Here is a 23,313-nt window from a genome sequence, read left to right as displayed (position 1 = left end):
TGGAAAAGTGCACCACAACTGTACCTGTCCGATTGCCGACGTGGACCGATTAGCCGGATATTTTTGATCCGCTTTCACTTTTGCCTTTTCCACTGATGGATTTATTAAAATCGGATGCTGCCCGCTTTTGATATATATCCCATAAAAGATTTACTTTTGCTTCGCTTGGAGAGAAGAGGCGGTGCCACGTTGGCCACAGAAACTATCAACGGCTCGATACGAATCTTGATATATATCTTGCTGTTAATGGTCAGCAATTGGTTGGGTTGCTTGCATTGCAGTGTGAACGGAACCCCAATCACCTACCACTAGGATGATGGGCCAACCTGATTGGTCCACCAGTCCTGGACCAGCATCTCACTTTTCTCTTCCTTTCCAATCAGCCTTGTAAAAATGATGTGTGGTCCAATAAATGGAAATCGACATCTTGGAATGGCCGACTGCCGATTTTCCACTATTGACAGCACCAAGGATTCGTTTACACAAAAAAGCGAAGAAGATAGTACGTTTAATAAAAAAAAATAGAAAAATATTTTAAATTTATTTATATTTTTTAAAAAACATAAAAAAGTTTTTTATGAAAAATAAAATTTTTATATTTGAAAAAAGAATCATATACTATTTGGCGTGAGATTTGCTCATGCGTGCCCTTAGTAACTTCTGGCGATCAGGTGGATGGTTGGGGATGGGCAGTCCATTGACATTTTGGAGGATCGGTGGCTGACAGAGCTACTGCTCGGTAGGCTGCCGATGATGGTCAATTCTACGAGACTGGTCGGTCGCAGAGTTAGGGATCTGATGATCCCTAGCAAGGGCTGGTGGGATGAGGTTGTGATTAAGGAGGGTTTTGGGACACATCTTGCGGAGCGAGTGCTGGCCATTCCGATTCCTCAGAAGGGGTTGGATAGGCAGGTGTGGGCGACGACTAGGTCAGCTAGGGTGAGGGCAGCCGATATGCAGGCGTTGTTGGGGGGTGAGCCGATCAGACGCTGTGAGGGCAGGTGGATTTGGAGGATGCGAGCTCATCCGCAGGTGGCACTTTTCATTTGGAAGGTGTCTAAGACTGTCTGCCAACCAAGAGGATGTTGGATAGGAGGGGGATGGGGTTGTCCCCGATGTGCATGGATTGCCCGGAGGCCGTGGAGACTATTAGCCATGTGCTTTTTGAGTGCCTGCGAGCAGCTCAGGTCTGGAGGAGGGCATCCTTCCCAAGGCTTACCTTTAGTGTGGGAGATATTCTACAGCAGGTTAGAAACGCCTTACGATCGCCGAGCACTGCTGCTATCTACCTGGCGTATCTGGCTAGACAGGAATGCCAGAGTTTTTGAGGGGAGAAGGGCTTCGCTGAGGTCCGTTGTAGAGCGGGCTCCATGTTAGGCAGTGGAGATCTTGGAGGCCACTGAGGTTGATTCATCTGGAATAGCTAGGGACATTTGGGACCCCTCTTCGCTACCACAACGTCTGGGTTTGTCTTTGTCTCTTGGGAGCCCCCACCCTCTGGCTACCTAAAAGTGAACTTCGATGGAAGCTTGCCCGGCGGTGGCAATCAGGCGGGAGTAGCTTTTGTCATCAGAGATTATGGCACCAGGCTGATTGCAGCAGGAGATTGCCGCTCCTTCGAGGCCTCGGCCTTTGGAGCGGAGCTCAGGACAGCCTGGGAGGGGATTTCTTATGCGAGATATGTTTTGCAGGCAGGCTGCATCATTTTGGAGGGAGACTCAGCTTCCCTGATAGCGCGCCTCAGGGAGATGGGGCAGGAGGAGGTGGAGCACCTACTTCTGAGTGATATTCGCCGGATGCTATGGGAGTGCCGGATTCTTCAGGTCGGGCATATTTTTCGGGAGGCGAATCAGACGGCTGACTGGGTCGCCTTTTTCGCTGCACATCACTCTGGAGAGTTTCTTTGGACTCAGCAGGCTTCTGTTCATTTTGCTTTACGTTGTTTGCTTGATGCTGATGTAGCTGGCAGTTCTCATGCTAAGGTAGTGTGAGCTGCCGATTCACCAAAAAAAAAAAAAATCATATAAGATGCAGAAAAGTATAATTCCTACCGTTTGAAAATTTGAATAGTTTTTTCTCAAATACTCTCCAATTTTTAGATAAAATAAAATAATTTTTTTATTAAGAACATAACATATATTTTTTATTTTTTTTGGAAAACTAGATGCTTTTTGGTCAATTAAATATATAAAAATTATACATATGCCCGAGTATCAACTTTTTATAAAAAAATATTTTTAAAAAAATAATTTTTTTCAGTGGACCAAATGAGTCCAAATTAACCATATTCAATATGACAGGAAGTGATTGGTCATTAGATGGAGCAAGATTATAATATAAAACATCGATCTTTTCATGATCCATGGCAACGGATTCTCTCTCTTTTTTTTCTTTTCAATAGTAGGGCTAGCTCCAAGAATATTTTTTCTGAAATTGTTGTCATAGTCATCTCACCACAATAATAACAAGTCTATTTGGATCAGCAGTAACAGGCAACTGATGATCAGTTAAAATCAGAATAAACAACAACCATGCTCAAATTGACTTGGGTCGGAAAAGCTTTATTGTCAGCACCATGGACTCCCGATGCAGCTTTATTTGATTATATACAAGGTGATAGTTAAATGGCCAGTGGGCGATAAAGCTTCTCTCTCGACAAAACTTCTTTCAACGAGGGGTGGCAGGTCATACTTAAAGTTGCCGATGGGTGACGCTTCCTTCTCTAAACTAAAGCCAGACAGAGACCGCTGTCCAAAACCAAATGGCATAAGATGCAAGACAATTATGCCACGCTGCGCAGAGAAGAAGCCAAGGCCTGCACCAGTTCCGGCAGCCTGGGACCGACATCTGAATTCTAGCAGAACCTCAGCCCTGGAAATGTGGATGCTTGCGACGATGCCATGCTTCTCTAAGAATATCTAATACCATTTGCAACACCTTCAGGTAGCTTCCCTCCGGATTCTAATTTCCTAGTCACAACCCCACCAAAAAGGATAAATACGAGGAACAAGCTCGAAGATTTTATTTCTCCACTACTATCCAGAGGAGACTACTTTATGAAAGGGTAAAAGAAAGAAAGTAAACAATATTATGAACATGACTAGATCTCCGAAGAAAGATCATATACACAATCGCACGCGCACGATGGCAATATTATGAACATGACTAGATATCAGCTATTGAAACACAGCATATTACAACTAAAATTAAATAAGGCATTCATATCATCAGAGGAAATGCAAAACCAACCATGGAGATGATTCCAGGGGCTTGAATTAAAAGATCGTACACCACAAGAGAAATGAATGAATCCCATGCTTAACAAAAGAAAATACTGGTTTCACTTAAATGACAGAGCACTCCACATCACAACATTTGTGCAGTCATGGCTACCATACTCTACCCTTCTTTTTTCCTTTATCATTTCTTTACACACCTGAACAACTTGTGCAAACATTTATCTCCTCTCCAAGGGGCCTCAGCCTTCACATGATTCGCTATAACTTCAAACTAGAGAATGTACAATTCTCACTCAAGCAACTAATTTAGTACCGACCAGCTCATATCTGCCTACATGGATAGATAAATGCAAAAGAAGCCTGTGCTTGCCTCTGTTAGCTGTACAACTTCCTGCCCTATGCCTTCTACGATGTATATGAAAACTGAACTATTCTTCTTTCTGCATGAAACAAAACTTGTTAAGAGTCATAAAAATTAAAGCCATACGACAACAACCAGATAGAAGTAAAAAATGGAGGAAAGCCCATTGTACCCTCTCTGGTTCTTGAAAGCAATTGCATTGCAAATTAAGTGCATGCTGCTGCTTATCTACCATCATGTATATTGCAAAAATGGCAGTTTCTTTTGATAAGATTGTTAACAAGTCTCGTGTATCATACCTCCAGCTGCAACAAGTTTCTCTACATGTGCGACTACATGCTTTCCATAAGTATATTTCTTCAGTGCATTCAAGTGGACCTTTATCAGTGAGAGGATCAGCTCACACTGCTGATCATCGCAAGTCTCCAATACTTTCTGCACAACATAGGTCGCAAACTGGTCTTTCATCATTGCCTGACAACCATAAACACAAACTGGTCTTTGTAATCACACGAACACACCGTTGTAACCAAGAATTATTGAAATGAAAAGAGTTGTACATTCTTCGAACTGTCTTCCTGGTTTTGTCGTTCTACTGGTAATACACCCGTAGGTTAGCGGAATTCCAGCTCCTTGGAATTTCTCGACCATCTAGGGCCTCCAACTGGTAGGAGCCAGGTCGGTTTACCCAGCGAACCCTATACGGGCCTTCCCAATTCGGCGCCAGCTTCCCACCTTCCGCGGGTTGAGATGCTTTGGCTCGCCTTAGCACCAGATCTCCGATTCTGAAAAGTTTCGGTCGGACCTTGGAGTTATAATATCGGGCCACCCTCCGCTGATACATCGCCATCCGAACCTGCGCCATTTCCCTTGCTTCTTCCAAGAGGTCCAGGTTCCCTCGGAGCTGCTCCGAATTGACCTCGGGTCGGTGCGCGGCCACCCGAGGTGAGGGGAGTCCGAGCTCCACGGGGACGACCGCTTCCGTGCCATAGGTTAGGCTGAATGGCGTCTCCCCGGTAGGGGTCCGATGCGTGGTCCGATACGCCCAAAGGACATTCTCGAGTTCTTCGACCCAAGCTTGCCCTGTCCGACCGATTCGCGCCTTAATTCCTTGGAGGATCGTCCGATTTGTGACCTCGGCCTCACCGTTGGTTTGGGGATGCGACACAGATGTAAACCGATGCTCGATCCCGAACTCCTCGCAGAAGTCACGGAAATGCTTGTTGTCGAACTGTCGACCATTATCCGAGATGAAGACCCGAGGTACCCCAAATCGGACAATGATGTTCTTCTTCACGAACTTCCGGACTTGCGCCTCCGTGATAGTGGCCAGCGGCTCTGCTTCTACCCACTTGGTGAAGTAGTCGATTGCAACAATCAAAAATTTCTGCTGGGCTGAAGCGACGGGGAATGGTCCGAGGATATCCATTCCCCACTGTGCGAAGGGCCAGGGTGCGGTGATCGGGGCCAAGGGGACAGAAGGGACTCTCTGGACGTTGGCGTGGCGCTGGCAGGCGTCGCATTTCCGCACGTGATCCTTCGAGTCCTCCAACAAGGTAGGCCAATAATAGCCTTGCCTCATGATCTTGTGCGCTAAGGACCTAGCCCCCAAGTGCGATCCGCAGATGCCCTCGTGGACTTCGCCGAGGACGTAGACCGCCTCCGAGGAGCGGAGGCATCTTAAATGGGGGGCGGTGAACGAGGTCCGATACAGCCTCCCTTCATAGAGTACGTAGTGGGCGGACTTCTTGACAAGTCGCCGAACTTGCTCTTCGTCTTCAGGGAGGATCCCTTCGGCGAGGTAGGCGACGAGCGGATCCATCCAAGACGGCTCCGGATCAATCGCCATCACCGCTCCAGCCTCGCCGATGCTCGGCGCATCCAGGGTCTCTAGGTAGATCGCCCTCGACAAGTTGTGCGCCTCTGCGCCCACCAAGCGGGACAACCTGTCGGCCCTGGCATTTTCGCTTCTGGGGACCTGCTGGAAGTCGACGCTGCCGAGGTCGGGAATGAGCGCTTGCACCTTCCGGACGTAGTTCTGCATGGTCGGGCTCCGGGCCTCGAACTCCCCACGGACCTGCCCGACCACCAGCTGGGAGTCGGTGAAGACCTTCAGACGCCGGATGCCGAGCTCCTTGGTGAGTTTGAGTCCCGCGACTAGGGCCTCGTACTCCGCCTCGTTGTTGGTCACTGGAAATCCAAACCTCAAGGCATACTCGGCTATCACTCCATCAGGACTGGTAAGGACCAGCCCGGCCCCTCCTCCTTCGGGGTTCGACGACCCATCGATATGAAGCGTCCAGATCGGGAGGTCGAGGCTGGGCGTTTCCGGCGGTCTAGGTTCCGCCTCCTGCACCGTGCACTCAGCGAGGAAGTCCGCGAGCACCTGGGCCTTGATGGCGGGTCGAGGCTGGTAGCGGATGTCGAACTCACCGAGTTCTACTGCCCACTTCACCAGTCGTCCCGCATTCTCGGGGTTGCTGAGGATCTGTCGTAATGGTTGGTCGGTTAAGAGAGTGACCGAATGGGCCTGGAAATAGGGGCGAAGCCTCCTGGTCGCGGTCAGCAGCGCGAAGGCGATCTTTTCAGCCTTCGTGTACCGCGTCTCGGCATCCCGTAAGACCCGGCTGATGTAGTACACGGGCTTCTGGAGCTTTGCCTCTTCTCGAACCAGCACCGCACTGACCGCGGTTGGGGAGACCGCCAGATAGAGGTAGAGCATCTCCCCTTCTTGCGGCTTGGACAGCTGGGGAGGAGACGCCAGATATTCCTTGAGTTGGTCGAACGCTGCTTGACATTCGGCCGTCCAGAGGAAGTCTTTCGGGCGTTTCAACACCTTGAAGAATGGTTGGCAGCGTTCGGCCGATTTTGCCACAAATCGTCCGAGCGCGGCAACCCTTCCAGCGAGCTCCTGAACCTCCTTCACTTTGGTCGGGGGGGACATACCTTGGATAGCCTTGATTTTGTCCGGGTTTGCTTCGATACCCCGCTGGTTGACAATGAAACCAAGGAACCTCCCGGCCGAAGCGCCGAAGGCGCACTTCGCTGGGTTCAGCTTCATGCGAAACTTCCGCAAGGTGGTGAAAGTCTCCTCCAGGTCCGCGATGTGCTGATCTGCATGGCGGCTCTTCACCAGCATATCGTCCACGTACACCTCCATGTTCCGGCCGATTTGCTCTTTAAAGATTTTGTTGACGAGGCGCTGGTAAGTGGCGCCAGCATTCTTCAGACCGAAAGGCATCACCTTGTAGCAGTACAGCCCCCGGTCTGTTATAAAAGCAGTTTTCTCCTCGTCCTGTGGGGCCATCATTATCTGGTTGTAGCCGGAGAAGGCGTCCATGAAAGACAGCAGCTGATATCCGGAAGTCGCGTCGACCAGTTGGTCTGTCCGCGGAAGCGGAAAGCTATCCTTGGGGCATGCCTTGTTCAGGTCGGTGTAGTCGACGCACATCCTCCACTTCCCGCTCGCCTTCCGGACAAGTATGACATTTGCCAGCCACTCGGGGTAACTCACCTCCCTTATGAATCCTGCCTCCTAGAGCTTGTTTACCTCCTGGTCGACCACCCGGATCCGATCCGGGGCACAGTGTCTCTTCTTTTGCTTTACTGGTCGGTGGGTCGGGTCGACGTTGAGGGCGTGAGAAATGACCTTCGGGTCGATCCCGGGTACATCGGCCGCCGACCAGGCAAATACATCGGCATTGGCTCGGAGGAATTCCACCAACCGGGCCCGAGCTCCCGAGTCGAGATTGGCGCCGACCCGGACCGTCCGGTCTGGGCGGCCTTCCTCGAGGGGAACTTCGACCACACCCTCGGCTGGCTCCCCCTGCCGCAAGGCCACCTCGTCTCTGGCATCAAGGGACTCGACGCTTAGGGCTTCCACGGGCTTCTTCCCTTTGAGAGTCGCTAGGAAACATTGCCGTGCGGTCGGTTGGTCACCTCGGACCTCTCCAATCCCAGCCGCCGTGGGGAACCGCATGAGCAAGTGGTACGTAGAGACCACCGCACGAAGGGCGTTCAGTCCAGGTCGTCCGAGGATAGCGTTGTAGGCCGAGGGAACACGGACGACCAAGAACCCGAGTCGCACCGTGGCTTCTGCGGGTGTAACGCCCGCAGTCACAGGCAGCTCAACGACTCCTTCGGCCGGGACAGCGTCACCAGTGAATCCGATGAGGGGGGTGGATGTTTTGTGCAACAATTGTCTGGTCAAGCTCATTTTTTGGAAGGCCTCGTAAAACAAAATATCAGCTGAGCTTCCACTATCAACAAGAACACGCCTTACATCATAGTTTGCCATAGTGAGGGATATCACCATGGCGTCATCGTGGGGAGTCTGAACCCCCTTTACATCCTCATCAGAAAAGGTGATTACATTACCGACCCTCTGCCTCTTTACGATGGCCGTCCCTGACGCTTCCGCCGAGCCCCCTGCGTTCCTCACGGGCCGTGAGCAGCCCCCAGTGATAGTGTGGATCACGCCCGCAACGGGTCGATTCTGCTCCCGAGGCTCCGGAGGAGCCGGGTCGGCTGGACGCGGGTCCGCGGGGGGACGTCGGTCGTTCACATATCGTCCGAGACGCCCCCGGCGGATGAGAGCCTCGATCTCGTCCCGAAGCTGGAAGCAGTCTTCGGTGTCGTGGCCGTGGTCCCGGTGGTACTCACAGTACGCCCGGGAGGGCCTCCTCCCAGGGATCTTCCGCATCTGTCTCGGGGCCGGGAGGTCCTCCCGCCCCTTGATCTCCATAAGGATCTGGGCCCGGGGAGTCAGGAGAGGGGTGTACCGGTTGAAACGTCGGGGCGGAGAACGAGGGCGTGGGGCGCCGTGGTTCCTCGCCGGCGACGGGCTTCTGCGCCGACGCTGGGGCGTCGGGCTCCTCCTCTGGCGTGCCTCTTTTCGCCTTTTCTTCCCAAGCTTTGGAGGGATCTCGGCGGCCTCCTTGCTCCGGTGGGCGGCCGCCTCCTCGGCGTCCGCATACTGGTTCGCCCGGGACAACAGCTCCGGAAAGCTCCTCGGCAGGCGTTTGTCCAGGGAGAAGGTGAGTCTGCCCTTCCGGAAGCCGCGCTTCAGGGCTGAAAGAGCTACCTCCTGGCTCAGGTTCCGGACCTCCAGCGTAGCCTTGTTGAAGCGGGTGAGATAATCCCGCAGGCTTTCTCCCTCGTTTTTCCGAACATCAAAGAGGAAGTCGGAGACCAGTCGCCGCCGGCTACTGACGGCGAAATGAGTGATGAAGAGGCGAGTGAACTGGTCGAAGGACTGGATTGAGTTAGCCTCCAGGCCGGCGAACCACGCCCTTGCCGGGCCACGGAGGGTTGCTGGGAAAGCCTTGCAGAGGAGAGGATCTGATGCTCCGTGGAGGAGCATAAGGGTCCTGAAACTCTCGATGTGATCCCGCGGGTCCGCTGCCCCGTCATAGGGCTCGATCGCCGGCATCTTGAACCCCGGCGGATTCGGGGTCCGCAGGATCCTCGAGGCTAGCGCTGGCTGGGAGGAGATCTCCAAGTCGGCGAAGGGATCTTTGGAATGGCCCTTCAGGACCTGGAGTTGTCGGTGGAGATCGTCCACCCGCCGGTCCAGGGAGCGCGACCGGTGGGCGGGAGACAAGGAGCGGCAGGAGGGAGACCGACTGGAGCGCGGGTTCCTCGAGGACTGGGGGGTCTGGGAATGCGCCCTGGTCCGCCTCTCGTACCCCGCGCAGCTCCGATGAGAAGGTCCCGGCAGAATGGGACGCGCTCGAGAATCCTCCTCGCGCCGGCGCTCCTCCCCATGGGAGAGGAAGGAGCGCGGGTTGAGGAGAGCAGGCGAACGCTCAGGCAGCAGCGGCTCCTGAGCCCGCTGCGGCGCCCGGGACATCACACCCTGCAGATTCTGCACCGCCTCCGCGAGGGTGCGAACCTGCTGGGCTAGCTGGTCGAACTGAGCGGCTTCGACCGTCTGAATAGGCGGTGGGGCGGTGGAGTGTTGCTGAGAGCGCGTTGGAGATGCAGCGGCCTCCCGGCCGGAGGCGCGAGAGGCCCCGCGACCGGAAGCGTTGGAAGCTCCACGACCACCTCGCCGTGCCATTACGATCGCTCTGAGATCCGTCCCTTCCTCTAGCGCCAACTGATGTGGGGTCGGAACCCCGACACCAGCCCGCACACCGGACGAGCAGGGAAAGCATCCGCGTCCTCCCCGAGGTATTGTCCGCTCTGGGATTGCCGCTTCGGGTCTGCGGGAGGTCGCCCAGGGCCGGAGCCCAATGACAGTCCCGAGCCCTGCCGGCGCGGGGGTCCGCGGAGGTACTACCCCTACCCTCACGGTTTTGTCCTACAAAAGGGCCCTCGGTTAGAAGAGGTGTTTGCACCCCCCATTTAAGGCACAGACCTTTCCGCTGATTATCCGATGTGGGACTAAACTGGGAACCCCATCCCACAACACAGCCCCCCCCCAGCGGGAAGGTCTGTGCGTGGCCGGGGCCCTTCCTCTAGCGCCAACTGTTGCTGGTGGTCCAAACCGAGAACGATTGGCACAGCGGTGTGAACGGGATTCCCTTGGAGTTGGGTTGGTTGCACTCCACCTTCCACCGGGAAACCTGCAAGCAAGCCTCGCACCACCACTGGGGTAGTGGGGGCCCTCCGACGATCAAATCAGAGAGGATTGAAGGAGAAGGAGAGATAGCAGTAGCAGGTAAGAGAATGCTCTGGAAAACTTTTTCTTTCTTTCCCCCCTTCTCCCCCCAGCCGCATATATACCAGGCTGGGGGGTCCTTCTGGGGGGTTGGTCATCGTGTAGCACGATGGAGCTGCCACTGACATGGCCGTTACAGGGCGTCGTGGGGCAGCGCTGGGTACGGCCATGACAGGGCGTAGTGGAGCTCCGCTTTGTACGGCTGTTACAGGGGATCGTGGAGCAGCGCCGGATACGACCGTTGCAGGGAGTAGTGGAGCAGAGGGCCGCGGCGTGCTTCAGGGGAACAGCCTGTCGTTGTCGAGAGATTACCGACTCGGGGTCGGACTGCTGGATCAAGGGGCAGCCGACTCGGGGTCGGGCTGCGAAGCCGAAGATATCCGACTCGGGGTCGGACAGCTGGATCTAGGGGCAGCCGACTCGGGGTCGGGCTGCGAAGCCGAAGATATCCGACTTGGGGTCGGACAGCTGGATCTAGGGGCAGCCGACTCGGGGTCGGGCTGCGAAGCCGAAGATATCCGACTTGGGGTCGGACAGCTGGATCAAGGGGCAGCCGACTCGGGGTCAGGCTGCGGAGCCGAAGATATCCGACTCGGGGTCGGATTACTGGATCAAGGGACTGCCGTAGTCTTTCTGGATGCGCGTGCCGGTCACGTGGGGCGTGGCGGCTAAGTTCCCCCGTAACAATAAGCATGGCACTTTTAAAACCAATATTTTGGGTAGCCACCCTATATTTCAGATGCAGCAGCGGCACTTTCCATCAGTGGGGTCAAATTACTTGCATTAATATGATTAGCCATCATCGATGCTGCTGCTGAATTCATGGAGTATACACCTGTTCCATAGCTTGCAACTTCTGCATTTGCAGCATTTGGATAATGAGAAGGAGAACCACCTAGACTAGCAACTGAAACTGCAGAAGGTGCTTTCAGATATGAATTGGCAGAGGAAAGAGTGGTGCCACACTCTTCCATCAGCCCATTTGGCCTTAAAATTGAATTGCTTAAGTCGGCTACAGGCCCAGCATCCTCATCCAAATCATGATATGAGGATTTAACTGATTGTGGAACTGAGGGCAAACTTAAAGTCCTGGATCAGAATTTTTTGCATAAGGATGCTGAGGGTTCTGAGCACCTGGAAAGAAATCTCTGCTGATCATCAATCTCTTGTTGCAGCTTCGATTGCACCATATATTTTCATCTATTGATGCGGTTGAGGACAAGTTCAAACCAGATAAAGCCGCCACAAGATCATCAGATTCAACAGTACCAGATGAGACATTGAAGGAACATGAGCCATTGCTAGCCTTCTTGTCAGTGCCTCCGAGTTTCACACCCACAGGTGGTAGGCCAGGGCTGGGAGCTCTTGCTGCCAGCTGAGGATCAGGAGAAGCACTTCTCAAAAGAGATGAGCCTAAAACAGATGAAAATGTATGTGATGCCGGTAAACCAAATTTGTTGATTACATCCATATTTTGGGCATTGCCACCAGATCGCAGGCCATCTACAGGTCCTATATCACAATGTGAAGAAAATTGTGCTTCAGCAGAACCTAGTGGATCAGCCCCATCATCAAATGTATCATGACTGGCTGCACAAGATGGGTGCCCCAAGATGGAAGTTGTGCTAACCAGGTCATCCTGCAATAAAGATTAACTATATTTACCCAAAACAACTAACAGAAAGGCAGTGTAGTAACCAAAATTCACAAACATAATGAAAAAACATTCACCTTGTGATAAATAAACATAGTGTTGGAAGAACTTCAAACAGTTTCAATATCCACTACCTCATATCTTATTTTCTATTTTTTACTCCTTATCGAATACCTCCAAATACATATTTCTAAACCCAATGGACAAGCCAAAACAATCAAGGCCGGAATTAGACTCTAGAAGAAGCAGCAGTGGAAGCAACAAGGTGGCGAGCTAAAATGAATAAAGAATTAAAGGCCTGATAATACAACAGGTAACAGAAAATGAGATAGCATGACAAGGCTACCGACTGATAGGACAGCAAGCAGGAATATGCATGAAGTTGAAAACAGTGTCACAATTAAAAAATCCAACCATACATTACAAATCTTGACAAATGTGGATGATTTTCTTCATGATTTTGCATCGCTTCGTTGGAAAGCCAAGTAAATATCAACCAATCAGAACATGGGTCAACTGTATGGTTCAGAAGTTCAGTTATTCAGATTGTTTAGGAATTCTTGACTTGCTTATTTAAGTGGATGAAAATATTAATAAATTGATTGATAGCCATTGATCAACAGTTGGGGAAGGATCAATAATAATGAAAGTTTGAAATTTCTTTCACAACCTTTTAAAAATGGATTTGCTTGTCTATCTATCCTTTTTTTTTTTGCTAAGGATGTCTATCTCTCCTTAAAAAGACAAAAAAAAAAAGTCAATCTTTCATGGTTACTTATTGCTATATATCAGATCATTTCCTAAGAATCTGAGCCTTGTGAATCTACCAGCACTCATTCAAAGTACACCTCCCAACTACCTGAGAAACATCATATAATCATCCTCATTATAAGCAAGCATGAAACCTACCAGATCGACATAAAAGAGCAAGCTAAGAACATCAACAGGACAAAATGAACTGTTACTAACTGATAGCAATATGAGGCTTTAAATCTAGTCCGATACGTTGGCCACGATTACCTGGCATCACCCAAATACGTAAAAGGAAAACCATCAGAATACCCATTAGAGATGTATCATCTGGTAGTGGTCACAAGATTTCAGCATCACGAGGTTAAAAGGGAAGAAACTTTTACAGCATATTGTTCTTTTCACAACATAAATAGAACAGATAAAAGAAGTTGGTATGTATGCGGTAAAAGACAAGAAGATTTTGCGTCACCGAAGATCACCTGAAGGACTTCCACGTAGCTCTTCTGCCTGTCAAGCTCTACTTCCGGCAGCCCAAGAAGCCCACCTGTTCCGTTGTCCAGCCATCTCACCAGAACCTGGCGCCCTCCTCGGCTCCACCTCACGATCTTCTTCTTTCCCGGCTGCATCGAGAAGAGCGATCTGCTGCCCCCATCCTCTGCCCTATGAGGCTTCCTCTGGTCCCCAATCCCCCCAAGTCCCGAGCTCCCGGCCCGGAACCTAGGGATGGACCGCCAGTCTTCCTTTGAGAGCAACGGCGGCGGGAGCCTGGGGTTCAGATTTACATGCGAATAGTAGTAAGAGGGGTAGGCTGGATTGGACCGAAGTTCCTCCGTGGAGAACCCGGTGCCCTTCTTGGCTCTCAAGATATCCGGCAGCACAGCACTCGGCGACCCCTCCACAGTGGGAGGAGCGGAGCCGCTGCGATAAAGATTCAACTCCCTCGCTCTATCACTCGCCTCCAGCCTCCTCTGCTCCCGGAGCAGCAACCCCAAATCCTCCCCACTAAATCCATCTCCATCAGAGACCTGATTCCCATATCCGACAACAACGTTAGCGGGCTCTCAGTGCCCATTCGGCATCCAACAAGCCAACGAAACAAAGACAGAAAAATCTCGCGAAGAAGAGAAAAAGGAAGCGACTTGCGAAGCTCCAAAGCTTCAAAATACAAAATTCGGGAACTGGAAACACGATGTTTAAGCTAAAAAGATCGAAACATTCGTCATTAAAACAACGATTCCGACCAAGAAAACCCCAATACCGGAGCTCCGGGACCAACCACCCCCTGGAGAGGAACGCGGAGGTGTCCGTCCGGTGGCACCGACTTCGAACTCATTCGAGAATCCAGCGATCGGAGAGCAAAGGCGCGATCTTTCTACATCGGAGCTCGCCGTATTCCGCGATCGACCACGGGTTCCACCATTAAATCTTGGAGAGGGAGAACAAGGAGAAGAGCGGGGGTGAGAGAGAGAAGGGAGGAGAGGAGCGAGGCGAGCGCCTGGGTGGTTGATAGGGGCCAACGGCCCGGGCGATCCCGACCGTGGGATTCACAGACGGGCGGCTGTGATTGATCCGGGCAGGGGACTCGGGCTAGCCAGACAGGAGGGTGGCGAATGGGGATTGCCGGATTGGGGAGCAGCGCAAATACTGATGTCGGGCTCGAAAAGCGCGGGGTTTCGGGGCGCCACGTCAGCGGGGGCTAGGATTCGGGGCGCACGTGCCCCAGAGTTCCCCGGCGCAAAATATCTTGCCTAAGATTTCGTTTTCTAATAATTACTTTAACAGAAGTATTCGTTGGATTTTTATCCAGACATCACAATAGGATAACAAGATCCAGAAAATTTTGCATCGGATTTAGCTCGCCATTCTTTTAAAGAACTCTCCACTGGTACTATCGCCTTATTCCTATCTCTTTATCCCAAAGCTGTGTTGGCGGAAGCCTGAGGGGCCGAGTCAACGTTGGCGGAGGCCTGGAGGGCCGAGTCAGTCCTGCCGCCTGCCAACGTGGATGCGCTGGAGGAGTAGGGTGGGTTATACCACTAGGGGGTCCCTGAACCCACTGGCGAGGCCCTGTCGGAGTCCGGAGTTGGACGAGGCTTGGTCGGAGTCGACTCGTGGCGCTATGGGCCCCTGCGCTAGTTTAAGGAAATAAAGTTGCGCCTTCACTAATACCTGTGGGTTTTGGTGTAATGGTAGCGCTTGATCCTGACAATTGGTATCAGAGCCATAGGTCTCGAGTTCGAAACCCAGGCATCACGTTGGGGGGGATTGTTGGCGGAGGCCTGAGGGGCTGAGTCAACGTTGGCGGAGGCCTGGAGGGCCGAGTCAGTCCTGCCGCCTGCCAACGTGGATGCGCTGGAGGAGTAGAGTGGGTTATACCACTAGGGGGTCCCTGAACCCACTGGCGAGGCCCTGTCAGAGTCCGGAGTTAGGCGAGGCTTGGTCGGAGTCTACTCGTGGCGCTATGGGCCCCTGCGCTAGTTTAAGGAAATAAAGTTGCGCCTTCACTAATACCTGTGGGTTTTGGTGTAATGGTAGCGCTTGATCCTGACAAGCTGGATATTTTATCGTCCAACCCAGCACGCCCGATGAGAAACATCACCAAATCCGTTGACACGTGGATCACAAGTTTGCTCGTCATTTTTTCTAATCTTCATTTATATTGCAAACAAGTCTTGAGAGTAAATACACGGAAGGGATAAGAATAAGATTGGATCTAAAACTTTCCATAGAGGAATTATTTCCTTGGGGGCCATTGTAGAGAATTCATCACTCTCTTGAGCCTATCATCGCTAACTTTGATACAGCATATAACTGGCAATTAAGTTTTCAGCAATGCCTCTCATTCAGCAAGAAATTGTCTCTTTTCGATCAGTCTTGTCCTCCGCAAACCTCCCCCCTCGCCCCCAACTCCCTGGGAAGCACCAACCGCTTCCCCCACATCCATGCCATCGCCCAGAGACTCTGCTTCACTCCATGTCACGATCAATTGCGACCTCGAGGACGAGAAGCAGAGGGCTCATTTTGCCATGCTGCTTGGCCCCATGGTCAGCGGTGATGTTGTCGATGATGGCATCAGAGGAGTGGAGAGAAATCCAGAGGATGAGAGAAATACATTTACATCGTATCTGGCTTGTAACCAAAATTGAAATCCAAATAGATTAGCCCGATGCATTTGGTTTGGAGCCGAAATCAGAATCCAAATCAGATTTAAAGCTAGAGACGAATAGCTGTTGGATTTTAGAAGATTGGGTATTCTTATTTCCTCATCGAATCAAAATAGAAATAGAACTCCCCCAACCAAATTGCTGAAATAGAAGCCACTCACTCCTATTCTCATTTCAGTGTCGAACTCTTCTCTAACCAAACATGCCCCTACTCGGTAGATGAGATAAAGTTTTGAAGAGGGGGGGGGGGGGGGGGGGGGGGGGGGGGGGGGGGCAATAACCTTACAATGAGTGCACCTAATTAACAAGGAAGTGTGCCCCTCAAGTTCCGCACGACTATGCATTCCAATGCCCCAAAGTGAATTGACGACTTAAATGTGCAAAAGAATATCAAATGTTTTTTTCTGCATTGGATGAACTGATCTGAACCCCTCTATCTATATATGCATCACAATGTTTCCATGCTTATATTTCAAACCATTAGTCTATAAATAGACACCGCAACAAAAATAATTTTTGACGGCAAATTGCTTGTGGTATTTTTTATTATATATCATTATAAATTTTCTTTTGTTGCATTACAAAATTGAATTGGTAGTCGGCCAATGAATAAGATATAAAATTAAAATTATTCTACTTTAATGGTTGAAGTTTTAAAATTGAATTTTAAAACTAAAATCAGCAAACTTTGATGTAATAAATGATACTAAATAGCTTCCAAGAAATACATTCATTTTTTTTCATTTTTATAAAAATGTACCAACAGAATCTAAGCAAAAAATTTCAAAGATTTATTATGATTTACTAATATAACTATTCATGAACAAAACTCAAGAAATCAAGACTTGGTTCTTTCTCCCATAGTAAAATATATATCATGTGAAATATATGGTTAATCAAAATACGTTCTCTAAGCTGTAATTATTGATGATGAAGTTTGATCCACTGAACGGTCTTTTAGTCCTCATTTAGTCCCTCAATTTAAAAATCCAATATTACAAAGGATATAATCAGCCTCCTCAATCGTAAAATCAAATCTTGGTTCAGCCTCCTACAGTACAACTTAGATTATGGGGATATATAGTCAGTAAACATACCATCTCTCGCATTAAAATATATCCTTTCCAACAAAACATGATCAATTGTATAGTCTATTTGCTTTTCATCCAATTCCTTGATTTAAGGCACAAAGTTTTTAGTAAATTCTTGTAGAAGTTATTGAAGGTGATGATATAATATCAAGCTCAAGTAATGGCGTCAGCCATTAATTGGCATGGAAATCTCCGTTCCTACTTCCAAATTCTCCCTATAAATGTACTGCACTTTCACCTGAATATGATTCTGCTTTTCTCCAGACACTTAATCGTTTTATACAAAATTCATACACCTTCTACCTCCTCGTTAAGACGATGATGTTACGGCTGGGCCAACATAGAAATGCCCAGTATTGCTCAGCGAACGATCTCAAGCTAGCTAGTTGAATGAAAAGTGGCCACTTGGAGTCTTGGACAGAGATGGCTAGTGTCCTTTTGGCTGTTCTCAGCTTGAAGGCCAAGCTTTGCTGACGTAGCTGGGTAAGAAGCCAAGATTGGCTTGCAGAACTTTTCTCAAAAGATTCGCTTGTAAAATTTCTTGGCTCATCAAAAACAGAGGAGGAGCAGGGCTAGTGCAACAAAGAAATCTCACACTAACGAAACTTCCAACAACCGACTTGTACCCTACTACTTCCTTTCCATCTTCACTCATTACAAAAGTTGTGGTCACCCATCATCTATCTTCCTTTATGTGACGTTTTAGTGTTATTAAAACATTTCAGAAAACGAAAAAAGATGTTGGTGTCATAAATTAAGAACCGAAATGGTTCCAACGATTTGTAGCGTCGCTACCCGGTATTCCTCCTCATTTCATATAAATTGGAACAAAGGGGTCTATTAGCTTTCCTTGCTAGCCAGTGATGTTTTATATTTCCTAAATACATAGCCGAGTACTGACCCACCCATGCATCGGTTACTCCCCTTTTTAAACCTCTATAATTTGTGTTCTTTGGACCTTGCAAAAGTAAAACATCGCAACTTTCGGAAATAAGGTGCACAATGCCAAACCAATATAAATCTCCCCACATCTACCCACTTGTCGAGTGGGCACAGCGTCTCGTGGCAGCGGGCGGCCATCATGCCTCCCTTTAGCTATCCGTTGCGGTTAGAAATCGACCTGATGCCGAGCTGATTAGGCTGCTGGAGGGCTTGGACAATTGGTTATTCGGATCGTAGAGGTTCACTGTAGATCACGATGCGCCTTTAGGTGGCGAGGTGGTGGTCGTTGTGCTCGGATGATGACTCCAACGCTGGTCGCTTCTGAGATGATCCTAAGAAGAAGAGATAGTGCTCGGATCTTTGCTCTGATGCTGGATTCGATCTCAAATAGCAAAGACGAACAAGTCCTCATGTCGAAGAGTGTTCGACGGAGGACCCTTCGATGTCTAAGTTATACGGATTCTCAGAAAATAATGGAGGTATTGTGAGAACGGAAGAGCAGCAACACGTAGCACAAGAACGTAAAAGGGCTCGAGAACACTTGCCTGGAGAGACCCCTAAAAATGATTTATATAGGCAAGGGTCAACGCTCATTGCGGAGGAATTCGGGTGTATGGCTCGTCCAATTTTGATAACCCATCACATGTACCAAAAATCCGGCACGAGCATTTCATCCACATATTATGCTCTGTGCAACTCGCCCATGCGGTTATGAAAACTGCTCATGGTTGTGGCCGAGGTGTCATCAATTGGAGAAAGAATTTAAAATTTAACGGGCTTTCCGTGTGCCTCTAAGTTGGCCGTATGACGAGTTTTGACTAGTTGATCGAAAGCTTTATGGTGAGCTCTGATAAATCGGTGTACCTCGTCGACTGTGGTCAATTCGGAGACATATCAACAATGAAAGATTTTTAGCCACTAGAAAAACTTTGCAGCAACTATCAAGCAAGAGCCGTAGGCCATGTCAAAGCGCACCTTCTTGCGTGCCTTTCCGACCACTCTCTACGCAGATGCTCCCTCAAGGAGTAAGTGGGTGGGTATTATATTCTTAATTGGAGCGAGCGATTCTTGCAAGCCATCTGCAACGTCGGTAATTTTATCACAGCTTTTTAAGGGTTCGGATTTTGACCGGGCTTATAACTCATGAACAAGAAGAGGTTGGGGAGCCGGTGCATGTCGATAACCCACTAATCCGATTCGAAGCAAACCCAAAGCATAGACTTGAATTTAGGTTTAGAGAGTTCCATACTTGAAAACTAGAAACATGACCAGATTATATACATGTGTATATACCATTCTTGAGCACATAAATATCTAATTTCATATATGCATATATACATCTGCCAGTATCTACCAGTTTTTCATTTTAATTGTAAATAATAATTCCAAAGCGCACCGAATAGTTTATTAAATATCCGAGTTCGACCATTACTGTTGCGCGATGAAAGGACTCACCCTCGATCGTACTGTTCCCTTTCCTGCGTCCAAACTGCGGAAAGACGAATCGAGAAGAAGAAGTAGTAGAGAATAAAATCAAACAATCACAAAGACAATAATTTTACGTGGTTCACCCAATACGGGTTACGTCCACGGAGGCCACACACACAGATTTCAATATATTCAGCAAGGGTTACAATGATCTCTCATCCTGTTGGATATTGCACACCTAGGGCTTACAAGAGAGATAGAACTCCAAAAGAAAACTCACTACAGCCGCTCTCTTCTCACCTAGGGTTCACCAAAAAACCCTATTTATAGGTTTTCAACACATAAGGAAACTTTCCTACGAAAACCCTAAGTCAAAAAACTCATCTTGCCATCGTTTCAATCAATCCCGTGATCAGGAGTCGACTCTTCACTTTCAGGGGTCGACTCCTGATAAGTTCGAGTCGACTCGGACATCCTCGGGTCGACTCCAAGTATCAGCACCGAAACTGGCACGCTCTGTCTTCCTGAGAGAGTCGACTCCTGCAGAGCTGGAGTCGACTCCTGCAGAGCTGGAGTCGACTCCTGCAGGACTGGAGTCGACTCTTACAAGCAACCCAAAAAACTGCTCTCTGTTTCTTCACTGTGGCAGATGCGAGTCGACCCTCTCATCCCTGGGGTCGACTCAAGCTTCACATGAGTCGACTCCTAGATGCTAGGGGTCGACTCCATTCAGTTGGCACAGAATTTTTCAAGCAAACTTGAGCCGAATTCAATTTGCAGTCATTTCGAGTTTCGAGGCACATTTTCTCAACAATCTCCCACTTGCCGAGAAACAAGCCTGAAATAACCGTAACCCCATCAGTAACATGATCTCCAAATCATCCTCTATGTGTGTGAACCTCTGTCTTCACTTCTAGCTGTGAAGACCAACAGAAGATGCACATATGTGCAACTTCTCAAGAATAACCACCTTTGTCAACATATCTGCTGGGTTGTCCATTGTATGTATCTTCTCTAGCCGAAAAAAATCTTCTTCGAGGAGTGACCGAATAAAGTGATATCTGATATCAATGTGTTTGGTCCTTGAGTGAAAAGCAGCATTCTTTGCCAAATGTATAGCACTCTGGCTGTCGCTATACAACTTTGCATCGCCTTGCTCCATGCCAAGCTCTTTCATCAAACCTTGTAACCAAACCATCTCCTTGCTCGCTTCAGTAAGAGCAACGTATTCGGCCTCGGTCGTAGACAATGCTACAATCTTCTGCAGTTTCGAAACCCATGAAACTGCAGCACTTCCCAGCGTGAACACATACCCAGTAGTACTCTTTCTGCCATCAATGTCTCCAGCCATGTCAGAATCCACGAAACCATGTAGGCAAACATCAGGACCACCATAGCATAGTCCTAAGTCTCTGGTTCCTTTCAGATACCGCAATATCCACTTCACAGCTCTCCAATGCTCCTGGCCTGGATCGCTCATGTATCTGCTCACCACTCCCACTGCATGGGCAATATCCGGTCTCGTGCAAACCATGGCATACATAAGGCTTCCGACCGCTGATGAGTAGGGAACATACTTCATCTCATCTCGATCATCCTGCGTAGTCGGATACTCCTGCTTAGATAACTTGAAGTGTGCGCCCAGCGGAGTACTCACAGCTTTAGCCCCGTCCATATTGAACCGCTTCAGCACCTTATCAATGTACTCTGCTTGAGACAACTTCAACGTTTTAAGCTTCCTGTCCCTGCTGATACGCATCCCAAGGACTTTCTTGGCTTCACCCAAGTCCTTCATTGAAAACTCCTGGGATAATTGTTTCTTCAGTTTCACAATCTCTCCCATGTTGGCACTTGCCACCAACATATCATCTACATACAGAAGTAGAATGATATATGAGCTTTTCAATCCCTTAAAGTAGCAGCAATGATCACCATTACACCTTTGAAACTTATTCTTCAGCATAAACTGATCAAACTTTAAGTACCACTGACGAGGTGCTTGTTTCAACCCGTACAAACTTTTCTGAAGTCGGCACACCCAATCTTTCTTCCCCTTCACTACATATCCTTCTGGCTGCTTCATGTAGATTTCCTCTTCAAGGTCGCCATGTAAAAATGCAGTCTTGATGTCAAGCTGCTCAAGATGTAAGTCCTTGGCTGCCACTATACTCAACACCATCCGGATAGTAGACATCTTCACAACTGGAGAAAAGATCTCGTCAAAATCAATGCCCTCCTTCTGCTGAAAATCCTTGACAACAAGTCTCGCTTTGAACCTCTCAGAACCATCTGGTTCAAGCTTTAGTCTGTATACCCACTTGTTGTGCAAAGCTTTCTTCCCCTTCGGAAGTGGAACCAAGTCTCACGTCCTGTTGGATGATAGGGAATCCATTTCATCATCCATGGCAAGCTTCCACTTGTCACTGGCTTCAACCTGCAAAGCCTCCTTGTAGCTTTCTGGTTCACCACCATCCGTAAGCAACAGATATTGTAGGGAGTCAGCATACCTAGACGGAGTTTTTCTATTTCTTTTACACTTGCGTAAAGCAATCGGGATATCAGCTGGAGGTTCTTCTTCTTGCTGTGCTTCTCCCACTGGCTCAGCAACTTCTTCATCGTCTCGAGACATTGTTTCATCATCCAGCTCTGCATATTCCGATTTTACAGCTTTGACGCCTTGGCTCGTCTGTTGCTGCAGGTCCTTGTACAGAACCTCTTCATTGAATACAATATTTCTGCTCCTGATGACTTTCCGATCTGTCGCATCCCAGAGTCGGTATCCAAAATCATCACCACCGTACCCAATGAATGTGCACTTCTTTGACTTTGCATCCAGCTTGGTTCGATTGTCTGCAGTATCGAGCACGTAAGAGATGCAACCAAAAGTACGCAAGTGAGATAGTTTCACCTCTTTCCCAGTCCATGCTTCCTCCGGCAGTCCAAGCTCCAATGCAACTGAAGGCCCTCTGTTGATCAGATACACTGCTGTACTGACCGCTTCCGCCCAAAAAATCTTCGGCAACCCTGCATGAAGCCTCATGCATCGTGCCCGCTCATTTATGGTGCGGTTCATGCGTTCTGCAACACCATTTTGCTGTGGCGTTCCTGGAACCGTCTTTAGTCTTCGAATTCCAGCTGAGGCACAATAAGCCTCAAACTCATCACTGCAGTATTCGCCCCCATTGTCAGACTTGAGACACTTCAATCTCTGACCTGTCTCATTCTCCACTAAAGCCTTCCACCTCTTGAACTTCTCAAATACATCAGATTTGTGCTTCAAGAAGTAGACCCATAGCTTTCGGGTAGCGTCGTCGATGAACGTGACATAGTACCTTGCTCCTCCATGAGAAGCCACTTGAGTTGGTCCCCATACGTCAGTATGTATGAGTTCCAACTTAGAATTTTTCTTGGTACTACCTCCTTTTGAAAAACTGACCTTCTTCTGTTTTGACAGTATACAATCTTCACAGAATTCCAAATCCACAGATTTTAGGTCTCCCAATTTTCTTTTGGACATCATCACCTTCATCCCTTTCTGACTCATGTGGCCGAGTCTCATATGCCATGTCCTTGCATCAACAGTCGAATTTGCAGCACTGACAGTGGAATCAGTATCAGCTGTCATGTATAGTGTTCCTGACCTTACACCTCGAGCAATCACCAAGGCTCTCTTAGTGATCTTCCAAGCATCATCATTGAAGGTGGTCACAAACCCCAAATCCGACAACTGACTTACCGAAATCAGATTTCGAGCCAGTTTGGGTACATGTCGCACATCTTTCAGAGTTAAAGTCATCCCACTTGATGTCTTTATCTGAGCATCTCCCTTTCCTACGATGTTGCAACTATTTCCATCACCAAGATACACCTTGCCATGATCACCTGCAACATAGTTTGAGATGATTGCCTTGTTCCCAGTAGCATGGAACGAGGCACCTGAGTCGACTATCCACGACTCCGGATGAATATCACAGGAAAGTATCAGGGCATCATCTTCACTTGCAGTTTCGGCTAAAT

General features: G+C 49.0%; 1 protein-coding gene and 1 long non-coding RNA gene across 2 annotated transcripts; both read right to left on the bottom strand.

Annotated features, from left to right (window-relative positions):
• Nucleotides 1–3,251: 3,251 nt before the first annotated feature.
• On the bottom strand, nucleotides 3,252–4,089 carry LOC120112925. The gene is made up of 2 exons (XR_005514608.1): nucleotides 3,773–4,089; nucleotides 3,252–3,679 (listed from the first exon to the last, which is right to left on the bottom strand). It is a non-coding gene; the product is annotated as an uncharacterized LOC120112925 (long non-coding RNA).
• A 6,867-nt stretch (nucleotides 4,090–10,956) lies between these two features.
• On the bottom strand, nucleotides 10,957–14,285 carry LOC103716773 (pumilio homolog 1-like). Its single transcript, XM_039133121.1, has 4 exons — nucleotides 13,930–14,285; nucleotides 13,151–13,696; nucleotides 11,346–11,903; nucleotides 10,957–11,251 (listed from the first exon to the last, which is right to left on the bottom strand). Exons 1-3 carry the CDS (start codon nucleotides 14,002–14,004, stop codon nucleotides 11,346–11,348), a joined length of 1,179 nt encoding a protein of 392 aa, XP_038989049.1. The 5' UTR covers nucleotides 14,005–14,285; the 3' UTR covers nucleotides 10,957–11,251.
• Between the last annotated feature and the right edge of the window lie 9,028 nt (nucleotides 14,286–23,313).

Source organism: Phoenix dactylifera, chromosome 13 (genome assembly GCF_009389715.1).
Source record: "Phoenix dactylifera cultivar Barhee BC4 chromosome 13, palm_55x_up_171113_PBpolish2nd_filt_p, whole genome shotgun sequence".
In the NCBI taxonomy this organism is placed as follows: domain Eukaryota; kingdom Viridiplantae; phylum Streptophyta; class Magnoliopsida; order Arecales; family Arecaceae; genus Phoenix; species Phoenix dactylifera.
Note: the sequence above shows the minus strand (reverse complement) of the source record. Positions and strands in the feature narration are given on the sequence as shown.